The sequence below is a fragment of the Diospyros lotus genome, chromosome 7 (assembly GCF_014633365.1).
Source record: "Diospyros lotus cultivar Yz01 chromosome 7, ASM1463336v1, whole genome shotgun sequence".
NCBI classification, from domain to species: Eukaryota; Viridiplantae; Streptophyta; class Magnoliopsida; order Ericales; family Ebenaceae; genus Diospyros; species Diospyros lotus.
The window spans coordinates 4,925,302-4,943,974 of NC_068344.1; the positions used below are offsets into that span (position 1 = coordinate 4,925,302).

Genomic DNA, 18,673 nt, shown 5'->3' on the forward strand with positions numbered 1-18,673 from the left:
TTTAATAAACTCAGGCAAGTGGGAGAATTGAGAGCCTACTTAAAGAGATTTGAGGAGTTTAAATCTCTTATGAGCAGCCATGACCCTCATCTCTCAGAGACCTATTTCGTGTCCAGCTTCTTGAGTGGCTTAAGTGAAGATCTAAGGCCTATGGTCAAGATGATCAGGCCTCGAACAGTTGAACAAGTAGTAGAGAATGCTAGACTACAGGAGATGGTAGTTGAGGCTTTGATGAAGAAACAAAGGCAGCAAAACAAGGCTATGACAACGGGAACTTCCTACCAAGGGGGAAAGGGATTAAACCGTGATTGGGTTGGTAACAACTTAGGGGCTAGGCAGTTGGGAGTACCCCACTCAACTGGGAGATTTAATGATCAGAGGAGGCAGCTCGGTTTGTGTTTTAGGTGCGGGGATAAGTATTTCCCGGGGCATCAATGTAGGCGACAAATCCTCCTATTGGAGGGTGACCTAGGAGAGGGGATGGAAGGAGGAGAAGAAACTGAGGAGTGTGAGGAATTGGGAGAAGAAGACAATGGGGAGATCTCACTCCACGTGTTGAAAGGGGTGACCAACAACAAGATAATCAAAGTTGAGGGGAAGGTGAAGGACAAGAGTCTAATGATCTTAATAGATAGTGGAAGCACTCACAACTTCCTTGACGAAGGCACTAGTAGAAGATTGAAGTGTCCACTCTCAGACACTCAACCCTTAAGTGTGACAGTAGCTAATGGGGGTAGGGTGATCAGCAACTCAACCTGTCTGGGATTAAATTAGGAGATGCAAGGAAAAGAGTTTGAAGCTGATCTTAGGCTGTTGTAATTGGGAGAATGTGACGTGGTCCTAGGGGTTGACTGGATAAAAGGAGTAAGCCCCATCAATTTTGACTTTAATCGAATGGAGGTTTCCTTCGAAAAAGGAGGAAAAAGGATGACACTTAAAGGGGGAAGAGAAACCGAGGCCTATAGGATGATAACAAGTAAGAGTCTACATCGAGTCATTCGAAACAAATGGAGTAAGCTGAATCAATTGTTTTCGATTGTGCCAATGGAGGAAGGGCATGAGAAGATGATGTGTGGGGAACTAACCTTGTCCATCAGCAACAATAAAAGGAAAATTGGCTAGGTACACTCTAACTACCTTATTGATAAATTATTGGTGGAATTTGAGGACTTATTTGCTGAGCCTGATACCCTACCTCCCACCCGAAACCTAGACCATTCTATCAACCTTAAACCCAACTCTAAACCAATGAACATCAGGGCCTACCGATATTCTCTCACTCAAAAAATAGAAATAAAAAAAAATGGTAAGAGAGATGCTAAACCAATCATTTATAAGGCCTAGCCACAGCCCTTTTGCCTCACCAGTCCTTCTAGTCAAGAAGAATGATGGTTCTTGGCGTTTTTGTGTGAACTACCGACAATTGAACGCCCTAACGATAAAAGACAAATTTCCTACACCCTTGGTAAAAGATCTAATGGATGAGCTACATAATGCCACTACTTTTTCCAAGCTAGACCTTAGATCAGGTTATCATCAATCAAAATGAAAACTGAAGATGTCCATAAAACTACCTTTAGAACCCATCATGGATATTTTGAATTTTTGGTGATGCCCTTTGGACTCACCAATGCACCATCCACCTTCCAATCTCTCATGAACCAAATATTGAGCCCTATTTGAGAAAATTCGTATTAGTCTTCTTTAATGACATTCTTGTGTACAGTCCAACCCTTGAACAACACCTATCCCACCTGAGAACTATCCTAGAGGTCCTCAAATCTAACCAACTTTTCATCAAAAGGTCTAAGTGTTCCTTTGGCCAAGATCAGGTAGAATATTTGGGCCACATAATATTAGGAGATGGGTTAGGACGGACCCAAGGAAAGTGGAAGCCATGGTCAATTGACTCAAACCCACAAACTTAAAGGCTTTAAGGGGGTTACTTGGCCTGACCGGATATTATAGAAGATTTGTTAAGGGGTATGGAGTCATCAGCAGGCCCCTAATTGACTTGTTGAAGAAGGGGAACTTTAGGTGGGGTGAAGAGGCCTAACTAGCCTTTAAAAAGCTTAAGGAGGCAATGAGTACAATGCCAATTTTAGGGTTACCCGACTTCAGTGAACCCTTTGTATTGGAGACTGACGCTTGTGGAGTTAGCATAGGGGCAATTCTAGTGCAGAAAGGGATGCCGTTGGCATTCTTGAGCCAAGCCTTAAGTACAAGGCACTTGGGGTTGAGCATCTATAAAAAAGAATTCCTAGCAGTGTTAATGGTTGTGGAGAGGTAGCGACATTATTTAGAAGGAGGTAGATTTATCATCAAAACAAATCATGAAAGTCTAAAATTTTTACTACAGCAGAAGTTACAAACTCAGTTACAAAAAAGGGGTATGGCCAAGCTAATGGGACTTGATTATTCAATTCAATATGGGCGAGGCTAGGAAAATGTAGCTGATGATGCACTATCAAGGTGTCAAGAGGAAGAGTGTGGCAGCCATTACTGAAGTGGTCCCTAAGTGGTGTCAGGAAATTGTTGATAGCTATGCCAACGATGAACAGATAAAGGAGTTACTGGAGAGGCTGGTGGTTGAGCCTAATGGGGCTGAAAATTACACTCTAACGGAAGGGATGTTGAGGTTCAAGGGAAGGATTGTCATAGGGAGCAAAGGAGACCTTAAGCAAAACATTTTACAGTCCTTGCATGACTCACCCGTGGGGGGACATTCTGGGATCCAAGATACCTATCTCAGAGTTAAACAGTTGTTCTATTAGCCCAAGATGAAAATGGAAGTAAAAAACTTTGTGCTAGCTTGTGACATACGCAAGAGATGTAAACTAGAGAACGTGGCTTACCCCGGCCTCTTACAACCCCTACCAGTGCCTGATCGAGCTTGGGTTAGTGTGACTATGGATTTTATCGAGGGACTGCCCAAATCAGAAGGGAGAGACAGTGTTATGGTTGTGGTAGATCAGTTCACAAAGTTTGCTCAGTTCATAGGGCTGGCTCACCCTTATACAGCAAAGGAAGTTGCAAGGGTATTTATGGACAGAGTAGTATCACAACATGGGGTGCTGGGGACCATCATATCAGACCGCGATAAGGGGTTTAAAAGCCATTTTTGGCAGGAGCTAATGGGGTCTATGGGGATTAAGCTCAACATGTCAACGACCTATCATCCCCAAACGGATGGACAAACTGAAAGAGTCAACCAAGTGTTGGAAACCTACCTAAGATGCATGTGTATCTAGCAGCCCAAGCACTGGCATAGATGGTTAGCCTTAGCACAGTGGTGGTATAATTCCACTCACCACACATCCCTAAAAATGTTCCCATTTAAGGCATTGTATGGATGCAAACCCCCATTGTTACCTGCCACAAGAGGGCATGCTACAAAAATATCAGTGGTGGAATACTTACAGCAAATGAGGGTAGTTTTACAACAATTAAAACAGGAATTGGCATCAGCCTGGAACCGGATGAAGCAGTACGCTGATAAGAAAAGAAGTGACCGAGAATTAGAGGTGGGAGAAAAGGTGTATCTAAGACTAAGGTACCCACACTTGAAGACCATCAGTTAAGGACCGGTGTCCAAGTCCAATCTCAAGTATTTTGATCTGTTCAGCATAACAAAAAAAATAGGTAAGGTGGTTTACAGGCTTCAATTACCCGAAGGCACCCACATACATCCAGTTTTCCACGTGTTCTTGTTAAAGAGATCAACCAGAGCAAAGCCAGTTGATCCAGTTTTACCAGTACCACCTAAGGAGAAGGAAGGTCAGATGGAACCAAAAGCTATTATGGACAGAAGAATTGTGCACAATCAAGGGATTCCCCTCATCCAAGTACTAGTGAAATGGGAGCATGGAGGCACCAAGGGCAACACCTAGGAGTATCTACCAAGCCTACTTCAGCGTTTTCCAAGGGCTGCAAGCCTTCTTAGCATTTCTTGAGGACAAGAAATGTTTCTAAGGGAAGGGAAATTGTCACGGCTATGGCTATTTTAAATTTTTTGCCTTTATCTGCTGCATCCGCACCCCTGCCAATGACTATATCTACTCTCCCTATTTTGTAGGAGAGGTTATGCAATTTCAAACAATAGACAATTCTATTTCTCCTCCTATATTCTCTCTATTCTCATCTCTGTCTTCTCTCTGTTCTTTCTCTTCTTTTCCCCTAGCTTTCTTATTTGATCCCTTGAATCTCATCGAGTCAAGGGAAGTTTATTGTTTCTGCCAAGGGCAGTGACATCATGCTGCTCTTCATATTGCATTTAATCATGTTTTCATGGAAGGATCAAGCATATTGAAATAAACTCACTTTGTGAGAGAAAAACTGGTTTCTAATGAGATTTCTACAGCATTTGTTGGGACTATGGATCAGCTAGTTAACCTGTTTACTAAGGCTCCTCGAGGTCTGAGGATTGAATATATTTGTTCCAAACTAAGCACATATGATATGAATGCGCTTGCTTGAGGGAGAGTGTTGACAATTCACATTAGCTTGTATTAGGCCTGTTGTATAGACTAGTTGTACCTTGTAACTGACATAGGTAGGTTGTATGTAGCAGTTACAGTGTTTTGAGATAAATACTTGTTAGCCTAGCTTAATAGATTTGATTAGTTCTTTTCCCTCCAATTTTTCTTTTCCTCTCTTCTTTTTCTATCAATTCTGTATATCATTTTTCAAATGTAACAAAGTTTGTAAAGTAGAAGATCACTGCAATTCTCAGAACCTCAGGGGGCACCTAGCATATTTTTCCCTTTTTATAATGTAGTATGAGTAATTTGTGTGCTTGCTTATCATGAAAAGCAAACAACCTGGCAGTTTAAGTTGTGCCTTTTAAGAAGTAAATTGTTTACTCCAAAATATTTCACTTTTGCATTAAATTTTTAACATTGTAACTAGTTCAGGAAAATACTTCCAGCATGCAGATATTGTGTTCTCTGGAATACTTAAGAAGTTCTACACCAGTGTTACATGGCATTTGCATCTCCCAAAAAGTTCTTTAGCAAATTGCATGCAATTTGGAGATATGATTAACAAAGACAGCTAACCGAAATATAACAAAGATGGTCTTCAGTGAGCTCGAAACAGAAAGCAAGAACTAAGCGGAGAGGCACAAAATGAAAATAAATAAATTCATGAACAGAACAACCAAATAAAAAGCATAAGCTTGTGTTACCTTGCTACCTTCTTTTATACTTTTATTATTAGCCTTCCAATCAGCATCCTAGAAACACCGGAAATAGTCAGAAAACATAGTGCCAATATAGCAATATAGAATAAGTCATGAAGGGGAAAGTAAGCAAACCAATTTCGCTTCAACTTCAGCCAACTCTTCAGCCTCCCTAAAGAAGGGAAACAACACCAAACTTAAAGAGAAGCAAATTAAAGAAAGAAAGGCAAACTAGTTGTTCACAAACAACAGTGAAAGAAGCAAAAGGGCAACAGATCCATTACCCTTCTCCTTTAACTGCATCCCACAATGACCATAGCCCAAACCCCAAAAACAAAAAAGTTGTTACATGATGGGTCCATTTACGAGATATCTGCAAGTCAGAATGCAGCAGAACAGTATGGTAAAATGAAGAGAAGAAAACAAGAATACAGAAATAACACAAGACTATTTTAAACTGTCCTAAAAATTTGCCAAAAGACTAAGTCCGTCAAAAACAATTTAGAAAGCACTTGACCAGATTTTGCAGTTTTGTTGTATGGCATAAAATATAGGGTAGTAAAACACCAACATTTGCAAAATATGAGCATAATGGCAATGGGGATGTTACAATGGATCGTAACCATACAAGAAAGGATAAGATTAGAAACAAAGTTGTATATCATAAGGTTGGAAAGTGTCATATTAAAGATACAATGTTAAATACTATGAAGCTTAGGAAGAAAACTCTAGCATTTAATATGTATTTACAACCTAATTAAACTCATAGATTATACACCTATATATACAAATACAATGGGCCATGGACTCTAATATAAGATTAACCCTAGATTATAACCATATAACTCAACACTCCCCTTCAAGCTAGAGCATATATATCATATGCACTGAGCTTGCTACAAATATGCTCAATTCGAGGACCCCTGAGAGATTTAGTGAAGACATCTGCTAACTGGTCATTGGAATTGACAAAATCTGTGATAATACAGCCAGATAAAATCTTCTCTCGAATGAAGTTACAATCTATCTCGATATGTTTGGTCCTCTTATGAAAGACTGGATTCGAAGCAATATGTAATGCAGCTTGATTGTCGCAAATTAATCTTATCTGTGATATCTCCCCAAACTTGAGCTCCTGAAACAATTGTTTTAACCAGATAAATTCACACGTTGCCAAGGCCATAGCACGATATTCTGCTTCTGCACTCGATCTAGCAACAACCTCCTGTTTTTTACTTTTCCAAGATACTAGGTTTCCTCCAACTAGAATACAATATCCTAAAGTAAACCGTCTATCAGAGGGAGAACCAACCCAATCAGCATCAGAATATCCAACTACTTGAGTATGACCTCTGTCCTCATACAATAGTCCTCTACCTGGAGCTCCCTTAATATACCTGAGAATCCGGACTACCGCATCCCAGCGGCTATCGCAAGGAGACTGCAAAAACTAACTGATAACACTAACTAAGAAAGAAATATCTAGACGAGTAATAGTGAGATAATTAAGTTTTCCAACTAACCTACGGTATCTTCCAGGATCAACAAGAGACTCCCCCTGTCCTGATAAGAGCTTTATATTAGGGTCCATAGGAAAATCTATAGGTTTACAATCAAGCATCCTAGTTTCTTCCAAAATGTCTAACACATACTTTCGTTGAAAGATAACAATACCAAAACTGGATTGAGCAACTTCTATCCCAAGAAAGTATTTAAATAACCCCAAGTCCTTAGTCTGAAAATGATGGAAAAGATGTTTCTTCAACTGAACAATACCATCCTGATTATCACCTGTAATAACAATATCATCCACATAAACAACCAAGTATATACACCTCCCCTGTGATGTGAGTTTATAAAAAATCGAATGATCAGACTCACTACGAGTCATACCAAAGTCTTGAATGACAGCACTGAAACGACCAAACCAAGCTCGAGGAGACTACTTCAACCCATATAGTGAGCAACAGAGTTTACAAACCTGCCCAGCCTCCCCCTGAGCAACAAACCCAGGAGGTTGCTCCATATAAATCTCCTCTTGAAGCTCACCATGTGAGAAGGCATTTTTAATGTCTAGCTGATATAATGGCTAGTGGTGCATAGCTGCTATAGAGAGAAACAAACGCAAAGAAGACATCTTAGCAGCAGGGGAAAAAGTGTCACCATAGTCAAGACCATAAACCTGAGTATACCCCTTGGCAACCAAACGGGCCTTAAGGGGATCAACCTGCCCATCAGGACACACCTTGACAGTATAGATCCACCAACAACCAACAAGAGATTTCCCGGGGGGTAAAGGAACCAAATCCCAAGTACCATTGGAATGCAAAGTAGTCATCTCATCCACCATTGCTTGTCGCCACCCCGGATCAGAAAGTGTCTCACTAACAGTCTTAGGTACTGAAACAAAGGATAAGGAAGACACAAAAATGAGACGAGAGAACAAATAGCTAATGTCACAGAAGGTAAAGAAATAGAATTAGTAAAATGAGAGAACAAATTACCAGAGATATGGTTAGATGCACCTGAATCCAGGACCCATGGTCCTAAAAAGGACGACTGAGCGAGACAGGCACTGGAATCACCAGAGTGGGTGACAGAAGCAACTGTGGATGAGGATTGTTAGGACGTCTTATATTTGAGATACTCATCATAGTCAGCCCCAATGAGAAGGACAGATTGTGGTGGATGACCATCAAAGGACTCAGATTGAGAACCATCAGCATGAGCAACATTAACACGAGGAGGGTGGCCATGCAACTTATAACACTGTTCCTTAGTATGTCCCCACTTGTGACAGTAGTTACACTTGGGGCATTTGCCCCAATTATCACGATCTCCTCCCTGTTCGTCACTACTTTGAACTTGTGAAGCCATAACTGAATGATCACCTGCACAAGATGAAGGTACTGTAGGAACAGATGAAACCCGTAGAAGACAAGAATACACTTCATCCATAGTAGGTACAGTAGGACTAGCAAGAATCTAATCACGAACAGGAGCAAGTTCAGGACCAATGGCAGCAAGAGTACACACCATGAAGAATTTATCTTGCTGAGCTAGATCCTCTGCAGCAATCTTACCAGCAGGTAACAAGGAGTTAAATTCAGCTTTAATAGAGGCCATCCGACCAAGAAAATCAAGAAGACTCAGACCCTGCAGTTGTAAACTAAGCAAATTAGACACCATTGAATACAGACATTGAATGTCATTAGTGTATAGCGCTTTGGCCTGAGCCCACAACTCACAGCACGTGGTGTAGTTAGTATAGATCGGATGAAGAGAATGATCAATTGACTACCATAAGAGACTGCACAATAGAGCATCAGCTCTCTGCCACTCAGTTTTAGCTGTGGTCACATTCTCGGCCTTGGTAGTTAGATGATCCTGTAAACCTTGACCCATACACTATAGTTCAACCGCCTTGGACCAAGAGATATAATTGGAACTGCCTATCAACTTCTCAGTAGCAATGGCTGGAGAGGGAGACAAAATACCAGAGAATGAGCCAGATTTATTGGTACCAGCCATGTTGGACAGAAGGGAGCTCTACAAGATCAACAGATCTGAAACAAAAGGGGTTAAAAATAGCCAAATAAAGAGGCTGGATGATCCTACACAGAGAATGAGGCGCGCTGGATACGGGAGACAGCAGATGCCCGTGACCGGCGGCAACGGAAGGCAGCGGATGGCGACGAAATCACCTAGACTGGATGAACTGAAGGAGGCAAGTCCAATGGTGAAGACAGCGTCGTGATCGAAGTACTAGAGAGAGAGATCGAAGCCAAAACAAGTCTCTGAACAGTGCGAGAGAGGCGGCGCGTGGCGGAGGCAACGGCGACGATCCTCCGGGGGTCAACTAGCCTCTGGCCGACGAACGCAACGATGGTGGCGATGTGCGTGATCCATAGTTCTGAAAGGCGCGAGGTGCAGCGAGGCGCAAAGGGTCCTGGAGCCTGAGGCGTGAGGCGCACGAGGCGAGGTGCGCCTTTGCGAAGCGAGGCGCACCTTTTAGAAAAAAAACTAAAAATCTTGTAAAATCATAAAAAACTATCAAATTATCAATAATAACACATGCATATCATTAATGTTTCATTATCTTCAAATTCTAAACTAACAACATCAAAGTTAATTCATTCATCATACAATTTCTAAACTAGAAACATCATCAAAGTTCAAACTTAAAGTCTCAAACTCAAACAAGTACCAACCATCGTGCAAAGTTCTAAACAAACATATAAACACTACAAGTCCACAATCAATAAAGAAGTTTTAATCATCATCATCATCATACCCTTCACCAAATTGAAAATCATCATCTTACGGTGCCATATTTTGCTCATCCCTGATTCCCTGTTATTTTTCTTCTTTTGCATGTACTCTCCAATCTCTTGTTTTATTGATGGAGGACATTTTGGAATAGCTTTAGTATTCTCCACAATCAATAAACACTACAAGTCCACAATCAAGAAAATGCTTTCATTTTGAAAAATGCTATTTTTCTAGGTCTGGAAGATTAGCGCATTTTTTCTAAGTCTGGAAGATTAGGGCATTATAAGGAGACATATAAGAAAATGTTTTCATTTTGAAAAACTAACTCCCGGTATTTTGATAGTTAATATTCATTGTTGTTAAAATGATTTTTAATGAATTTTTCAAGAAATAGTAGGTATGTATTTTGGGGGTGGTAAAATCGCTAAATCCTGAATTTGTACTAAAATCAAAATTCTATTTTCTTATTGTTATGGATTTTGATTTTTTAGATATTTTTATTGAATCCAAATGGGGGGTACTTTCTTATTTACATTTATGTATTAAAGTAAATGGAAGGTAAAATATAAATAAAAGAAAATGTGGACATTTACTTAAACTAAAGAAATGTAAATAAGTAGTGATGTATACATGCTGAAACTGAGAAGAGGGGATGCTGGAGAGGAGAGAAAAAAGTGATGCAGGCAGGATGCAGGCGCAATTTTCATGAGGCGCGCCTAGGCGCGCCTCAGCGCCTCACCTTGCAAGGCGCGCGCCTTGCAGAAACCGCCTCGCCTCAGCCCAGGCAAGGCGCCAAACTGGCGCCTTAAGGCGCCTTGCGCCTAGGCGCGCGCCTTGCGCCTAGGTGCGCGCCTAGGCGCGCCTTTAATAACTATGGCGTGATCGGCCACCGGACAGTGAAGACCCGCTGCAATCCAGTAGCGCAAGCACGGTGGTGGCGGTGTGCGCGAGCGGCGATGACGGTGGCACGGCAGGCTGCGACGGTCGGTGGCGACGCAACCAACAGTGGTCGTCGTTGATGTGGGCAGTGGCAGTGGCGGCTAGGGTTTGTATAGTGGCTACTAGGGTTTGTATTTTGGCTCTGATACCATGTGAAGCTTAGGAAGAAAACCCTAACTTTTAATATGTATTTACAACCTAATTAAACTCATAGATTATACACCTATATATACAAATACAATGGGCTATGGGCTCTAATATAAGATTAACCCTAGATTATAACCATATAACTCAACAAATACAATTAAAATGGTTGGTCATGTGAAAAAGAAGACCAATAAATGCTCTTGTCAGAATTTAGCAAAAGAAACAAAGGAAGACCAAGAAAAACTTGGTGAGAAACTCTTAGGCATGATATGTGTTATAAAAGCCTTACCAAAGATATGGTCATAGATAGCAATAATAGGAGAACTATAATCCATGTAACCAACCTCACCTAGAGAGATCAAGGCTTGATATGTCGTTGTACATATATCATGTGTGATCCAAGCTAGCAGTTTTATTTCATGATAGCAATTAGACACTATAATATGTACAGATTCAGAATGCTATCATTTTATATAAAGCATTAACAAACCAACCTTAAAGTTATTTATCCAAATTGATGGTGATAGGTTCTGTTAACAAAATACTGGTGGTCTAACCATAACTAGCAACGGCTATGTCTAAACCAATAAATCAGGCCAACTTCATAAGATCCAATAGAAACAGACCCACAAATTACTTCTATTTTAGAATCTCTATAATAAACAATCAAAGGTTGAGAATCATCAAACTGAATAATCACATTAAATGTAGTTCCCTGGCCTTAAGGCAAAGTTATGCAGCTTCTTATTTCTTTAAAATTCACATTAGCCATTCAAATGCAAAACTTTGATTTTGATACTCTTTTCAAGTCTTTCTTCCATTTAAATCCATAACACTCTCATGAATGTCAGATCCTCGATCTGATTAGGAACCTTCTCGTAATTGAGAGAAGGCCGATTAGGCAGGAAGGAGAAAAGAGAGGGAAAAGAGAGAAAGAGAGGGATTGAGAGAGACAGAATTTGAGAGAGGAAAAGGAGGGAAAAGATCAATGTAGAATTCTCACATGATCCCCATCCTCGATAGCCTTCTTTATTTATAAGAGAGACGGTTATTACATCTTCTAGAACAGTCAAGTTGCCAGCCAAGTGGCCATGCGCAGTTAGCTATGATTCCCTACAACCTTTAGTTCATACACCCGAGTAACTACCCCAACTAACTGAAGGACTAATTACAAGATTACCCCTTAGGCTGTGACAACTCCCCTCTCCTTGAATTATTTCTTGTCCCCAAGAAATTAAAGGAGACTAGTAGCCCGAGGAAACCGCTATAGAAGATCGGGAAGGTACTCCCAAGTTGTGTGGTAGGGATGCAAGTGTGTCCACTGCACTAGAACTTGCTTGAGTGGCATAGAGCTTTGGTAGGTCACCCACTTCTCCAGTATGGCTTTAGGCTCAGCTTCAACGATGGAATCTTCCTGGAGTTCTAGCAGCTCCTGGCTGACTCCTGTTGTGGTGCCAGTCGCTTTCTTTAAGAGAGAGACATGGAAGACTGGGTGCAACCCCACACCCTCTGGAAGAAGTAGTCGGTATGCCACTGGTCCGACCTTCTCAATAATCTTGAAGGGTCCATAGTACTTAGGACTGATTTTAGATATAGGCCCCTTGGTAAAAAGATGTTGTTGAAACCGCTTAACTTTCAGAAGAACTTTGTCACCTACCTCAAAGTTGCGGTCCGTGCGGTGCCTATCCGCCAGCTGTTTCATGCGATGTTGAGCTGAACTAAGCTCTTGTTTAATAACTTGCAATGCCGCTTGTTTGGCCTGTAAGTATTGGTCCGCTGTAGTTTCTACAGGGCTGTAGTGTACGATAGCTAGAATTATGGGAGGGGGATATCTGAATAGAGCTTCAAAGGGAGTTCTCTTGTGGGCAGTGTGGTAATTGGTGTTGTACCACCACTAGGCCAATGCTATCCACCTATTCCAGCTCCTTGGTCGGTTAAAGCATAGGCACCTTAGGTGTGTTTCGAGGCATTGATTAACCCTGTATGTTTGGTCATCGTCGGTCTCCAGATGGTAAGCTAATGACAACCGTAACCCAATTCCCAGTCCATGAAGTAAGGTTTTCCATAATTGGCTAGTGAAAATCTTTTCTCTATCTGAGATGATAGCCCGTGGCACTCCGTGTAGCTTGAACACATGGTCCATTAATTTCTGGGCTACCTCTGTAGCCGCGAAGGGATGCGCCAGTGTAATGAAGTGACCAAACTTGGTGACCCGATCGACCACCACCAATATAGTGACAAAGCCTTCAGACTTGAGCAGCCCTTCAATAAAATCCATAGTTATCTGCTCCCACACTTGGGAAGGAATCTCTAAGGGTTGGAGGAGGCCGAGGTAGGGCACCCACTCATGTTTACATCGTTGGCAGGTGGTACATCTAAGGACATGCTGAGTTACATCTTTCTTGAGCCCCGGCCAGTAGAAGAGTTGCTTCACCCGATGATATGTTACATTTAGTCCCGAATGTCCCCCTATAGGGGAGTTATGTAGAGACTGTAGGATCTTTTTCTTCAACTACTCATCCTCCCCAATGACCACCCTACCATTGTATATGAGCAAGCCTTCCTTTAGTGTATACCTCGAGTCCTCTTGGGTTTGTACCGCTAGTTGAACCAATAAATCTTGGATCCAGTTAGTCTTCTCGTAACTAGCGGTTATGCCTTGCACCCAGTCTGGTATCAAGGCTGAAATGGCATGGGCACTACCCTATACTTCTCTTCTTGACAAGGCATCTGCTACCAAATTTTCGCGCCCCTTCCGGTATTGGATGACATAATCAAATCCCATGAGCTTTGAAATCCCTTTTCTTTGTAGTTGATTGTGAGCCCTTTGTTGAGATAGGAATTTCAGGCTCTCGTGGTCGGTTCGAATGGTGAAAGGCCTGCCTTCTAAGTAATATCTCCACTTTTCCACTGCCATTAGGACAGCTAGCAATTCCTTGTCGTAAATACTTAGGCCTACATGTCTTGGAGCTAAAGCTTGACTCAAATATGATATCGGCCTGCCCTCTTGGATTAGGACTGCCCCGACCCCTGAATCACAGGCATCCGTCTCCAATATAAACTCCTTGGAGAAGTCCGGTAGTGCTAAAATGGGTGCCTTGGTCATGGCCTCTTTAAGAGAAGCAAAAGCATGGTCAGCCTCAACTCCCCATTGGAAGCTGTTCTTTTTTAGCAAACTAGTGAGGGGTTTACTGATCAAGCCATATCCTTGTATGAACCTTCGATAGTAGCCTGTAAGGCCAAGAAATCCCCTCAATTCCTTGAGGGTCTTGGGTTTGGGCCATTGGGACATAGCTGCAATTTTTTGAGGGTCTGTACTTACCCCTTGCCTTGAGATGATATGGCCAAGATATTCCACCCTTGCTTCTGCAAAGGTACACTTGGACCTAGACATGGCCAAAATTGAACCGGACCGGCGGTTCGAACCGGAACCGGACCGGCCGGAACCGGACCCGGAACCGGCCGAACCGGAACCGGAACCGGAACCGGAACCGGACTGAACCGGCGAAATTCGGTCCGGTTCAAGGTTCCGGGGAACCGGAACCGCCGGTTCCGCGGAACCGGAACAACCCCCCCCTCCCCCCCGTGCAGCACCCCTCCCCCCCCCCCCCAACGGTCCAAAATTGGACCGTTGGCAGCCAACGGTCCAATTCCAATTTTATTAATTTTTTTTTTTTAATTTTATAATTCCTATCTATATATACCCCTCTCTCCCCCACTCATTTTTCACACTCTCTCTCTCTCTCTCTCTCTCTCTCTCTCTCTCTCTCTCTCAAGTCTCAAGCTATTATTCTCTCAATTTTGTCTCTCATTTAATATTTCAATTTCAATTTCTTCAATCTTCTCATTTTGTTATTTATCAATTTATTCAATTATATTGTTAATTATTTATTACTTGTTACTATATTATTTTATCATTATTATATTTTTTTATTATCATACTTTTTTCAAAAAAATGGCAAGTGAAGGTAGAAATTTTGAAAATGTTGAGTTTGAAACTCAAAATTTTCAAACACAAGAGAGTGAAACTCAACAAAAGGGAGGTGGAAAAATTTCTACTTCTGATATTTTTAATATTCATTTCAAGAAAACACCAAAAGGAGATGGTAAATTTGATGTATCTTGTAATTATTGTAATCAGGTATACAAATTCAAGCAAGGAGGTGGATATGGTACTTTCGCCCGACATTTGCAAACAAAGCACCCACTCAAGGTTGGATTGAGCCGCGATCAAACACAAATATCCGGGTTTGCTACCTCTTCAAACTCTCCTCAATTATTTCATTATAATGAAGCTAATTGTAGGTCTGGTTTAGCTGAAATGGTAGCAATTGATCATTTATCTTTTAGTTTTGGTGAAAAATTAGGTTTTACTCGATTTTGTCAAAACTTTGTTAATCCTAGTTTTAAATCAATTCCTAGAAATACTTTGAAAAGGAATTTGTTAAAATTGTTTAAAAACTCAAAAATTGAATTGATAACATATTTTCAAAACAATAATATTAATGTTTCTATTTGTAGTGATATTTGGAGTGATCATTGGCAAACTCATTCATATATGGGTATTACTTGTCATTGGGTTGATGAAAATTATGTTTTACAAAAAAGAATTTTTGCGTATCGATGTTTTAATGAAAGTCATAATGCTGAAAATATTTGTAGATTAATTCAACAAATTTTACAAGAATATAGATTAGTTAATAGAATTTTTTCAATTTCTTTTGATAATGCATCGGCTAATACTGCTTCTATTAATGAATTGAAAAGAATTTGCCAACCAAATTTTGGTGGAAGATTTTTTCATGTTAGATGTGCATGCCATGTTTTAAATTTATGTGTTCAAGATGGTATTAAGTCACTTAATTCTTATTTAGATCCAATTAGAAATGTTATTTCTTATATTTGGGTACACCCTCGAACTGCAAAAGCATGGGCACATTTTTGCACCTCCAATGGTCAAACCCCAAAACGTTTTTCAAAAGATGTCCCTACTCGTTGGAACTCAACTTTTAAATTACTTAATCAATCTTTTGAATATAAAGATTTATTGTGTTCTTTTGCAGCAAATTATATTCCACAATATCCTATTTTTCCAACTATGTGGAATGTTTGTAGTTCAATTTTGAATATTTTACGAATTTTTAATGATGCTACTCATACACTTAGTAGTGTTTATAAACCAACTTCACATCAATTTTTAATAGAAGCAATGAATGTGGCCGGTGTATTAATGGAAGGAATTAATGTTGAAGAAATTTGTCATGCTGTTTTAGAAATGAGAGAAAAATGGTTACGTTATTATCAATTTATTCCTGAAATTTTTCTTGTTACTATGGTATTTGATCCTAGGTGTAAATTTGATGGTTTAATTGAGTGTTTGTCTAACTATTATTCGTTGTTAGGATTAGAAAATAATGAAGAAATTGATGTGAATATTATAATTTCTAAGGTTAGAACTTTATGCAATCAATTATATGAAGCATATGTTATTGCTCCTAGTAGTGAAGAATCATTTCCATCCATGGCTTCGCATTCCTCTTCCTCCCAACCAATGAAATGGGGTCATAAATTTTTAGATCAAAGGAGGAAAAAACCTAGATCGAGCTCACATTCGGAGCTCGAAACTTATCTAACCACAGTTTTTGAGTTTGGTGATGATACAGGTTTAAATTTTGAAATTTTGGAGTGGTGGAAAAGGCACAAGGAGACATTTCCAACTCTTGCAATTATTACAAGTCAACTTCTTGCAGTTCCAGCTTCAACTGTAGCCGTTGAACAAACATTCAGTAGTGGAGGCAACATTTTGGACGAAAGAAGATCAAGATTGGCTCCAGAATCATTGGAAGCTCAAGTTTGCCTCGATGATTGGGAAAGAGCTAACATGCGACGTCAAGAAGAACTTATCCATTCATCATCATCTGACGAATGGGTTAATGATGGTTCAACAACGGCGACTTCCGACTCCAATGAAGATGCGTAGGATCCAAGTCTATATTTTATTTTTTTTCACATTTGTAAAAATTAATTACTTGTATTACATTTTTGTTGTAATTATTTTTTAATGAAATTAAGTCTAATTCTATTTTTTATTTTTTATTTTTCACATTTGTAAAAATTAATTACTTGTATTACATACTTGTTTAGTTGTTTTAATTATTTTTAATGAAATTATTACTTATATTTCTTCAATTTTTAGTAGTGTTTTTTTATTAAAAATATGGTTGAGAATATTTATATTTACAATTACATTTAACAATTAAAAATCGAAACCAAACCGAACCGAACAACGGAACAAGGACCAAAATTGAATACAACAATATTTAAAAAAAATTAAAAAAATTCGGTTTGAACCGGAACCGGAACCGTTGACCGAACCGGCTCAAACCGTTGACCGAACCGGTCCAAACCGTTGACCGAACCGGCACGAACCGGAACCGGAACCGAACCGTCCCAAACCACCCTTGGGCGGTTCGGTTCAGGTTCAAAGATTTCTTGAACCGGAACCGGCGGTTCATGAACCAGAACCGACGGTTCATGAACCGTGGCCATGTTTACTTGGACCTTTTCACATAGAGCTTATGGTGTTTGAGGATTTCAAAAGCCTTCCTTAGGTGGGTTATGTGCTAGTTGAGGTTGGAACTATATATTAAAATGTCATCAAAAAAAACCAACACAAATTTCCAGAGGTAGGGAGCAAAGATATGGTTCATGAGGGCTTGAAAGGTTGCAAGGGCGTTTGTGAGGCCAAAGGGCATGACCAAGAACTCATAATGTCCTTGGTGGGTACGGAAAGCTGTTTTGTGAAAGTCTTTTGGGTTCATTCGGATTTGATGGTATCCTGAGGTAAGGTCCAGTTTGGAAAAAACAGATGCTCCCGCTAGCTCGTCAAGGAGATCTTCGATAATGGGAATGGGAAATTTGTTTTTGACGGTGATGGAGTTAAGTTGGCGGTAATCCACACAAAACCTCCATGACCCATCTTTTTTCTTTACTAATAGAATCAGAGATGCAAATGGACTTTGGTTGGGTTGAATCAAGGATTTGGATAGCATTTCCTTGATTAGTTTTTCAATTTCGACTTTTTGTATAGGGGAGTAACGGTAGGCTCGGAGGTTTATGGGTGCACTGTTTGGTTTAAGGTGTATGGAATGGTCAAGGAATCTGGAAGGAGGGAGTGTGGTAGGTGTGGCAAATAAATCCTCAAACTACATTAACAATGTGTGAATTGGGCCATTAGTATGTACTTGATTGTCTATTGATGGTATAGATCTGGCCAAGTGCTGCTTCCCACTGCCCCACCTACCTGGTGCAACTTCCTCCTCTTCACCAGCATCCATTTCTCGAGCATATAGGGAGTGTAACTGCCCTATGGTCGTTCCCCCTTGCTCCAACAGTCTTTGCAGTCTTTTTCCCGTTACTGCTTTGCACTCCCCTGTTCCTTGGCATCCCACTAGAGTTATCTTCTGACATTCCCTATCAAAGGTGACCTCCAATGTATTGAAATCAAAGACCAAGGGACTTACCGTTCGCATCCAGTCCACCCCTAGGACCACATGACATCCCCCTAACCTCAGAATTCGTAGATCAATAGAGAACTCATGCCCATTCATCACCCATCTGAACCCCACGCATTTTGATTGACTCACCATCCGGCTTCTGTTGGCTATCAATACAGAGAGTGGAGCGGTCTCCTGTAAAGGGCATTGTAACGCAGTGGCTGTTTCCTCATCAAGGAAACTATGAGTGCTACCACTGTCGATGAGGACTACCAACACCCTCTTCCCTGCTAGTCCCTTTACCTTGAGCACCTTGCTCGAGGTCTGGCCTTGCAGCGCATGCATAGACAATTCACCCCCTTCTTCATTCTCAACAAGTTCCCCTTGTTCTTCCTCCTCAACTTCCTCCCTATCTTCCTCTCCCGGCCCTTCCATTGTCAACAACATCCTTTTACATTGGTGGCCCGCTCCATACTTTTCTCTGCATCTGAAGCAAAGTCCCAGTTACCTCTTCTGTTCTATGGGTAGAGACTTGGCGGGTAATTGGACCGGTGGATTTCTTCCTAATATACCATTCCTTGGCCAAGATTGGTTGTTACTTCTATTCATCCCGGTGTAGGAGGTATCCTCCCTCCCGCCT

At 40.8% G+C, this 18,673-nt stretch overlaps 2 protein-coding genes across 2 annotated transcripts in view; both read right to left on the reverse strand.

Annotated features, from left to right (window-relative positions):
* The window catches only part of LOC127806085 (GDT1-like protein 4), a 38,875-nt gene that overhangs the window by 8,515 nt on the left and 11,687 nt on the right, over positions 1–18,673 (reverse strand). Inside the window, exons 5-7 of the mRNA XM_052343091.1 lie at positions 5,464–5,552; positions 5,315–5,351; positions 5,186–5,233 (exon numbers count right to left, since the gene is read on the reverse strand). Of these exons, the coding sequence (XP_052199051.1) occupies positions 5,186–5,233; positions 5,315–5,351; positions 5,464–5,552 (174 nt within the window). The remainder of the gene's footprint in view (positions 1–5,185; positions 5,234–5,314; positions 5,352–5,463; positions 5,553–18,673) is intronic.
* On the reverse strand, positions 5,559–10,224 carry LOC127806086 (uncharacterized). Its single transcript, XM_052343092.1, has 2 exons — positions 8,216–10,224; positions 5,559–8,070 (listed from the first exon to the last, which is right to left on the reverse strand). Exons 1-2 carry the CDS (start codon positions 8,366–8,368, stop codon positions 7,726–7,728), a joined length of 498 nt encoding a protein of 165 aa, XP_052199052.1. The 5' UTR covers positions 8,369–10,224; the 3' UTR covers positions 5,559–7,725.

Bases quoted from the DNA above. Each gene is read 5' to 3' on its own strand.
- LOC127806086 (XM_052343092.1), bottom strand. From the start codon at position 8,368: ATGGTGTCTAATTTGCTTAGTTTACAACTGCAGGGTCTGAGTCTTCTT. The intron at 8,071-8,215 runs GTGTGTACTCTT...CATCTTGTGCAG, and splicing joins AGCAAGATAAATTCTTCATG to GTGATCATTCAGTTATGGCT.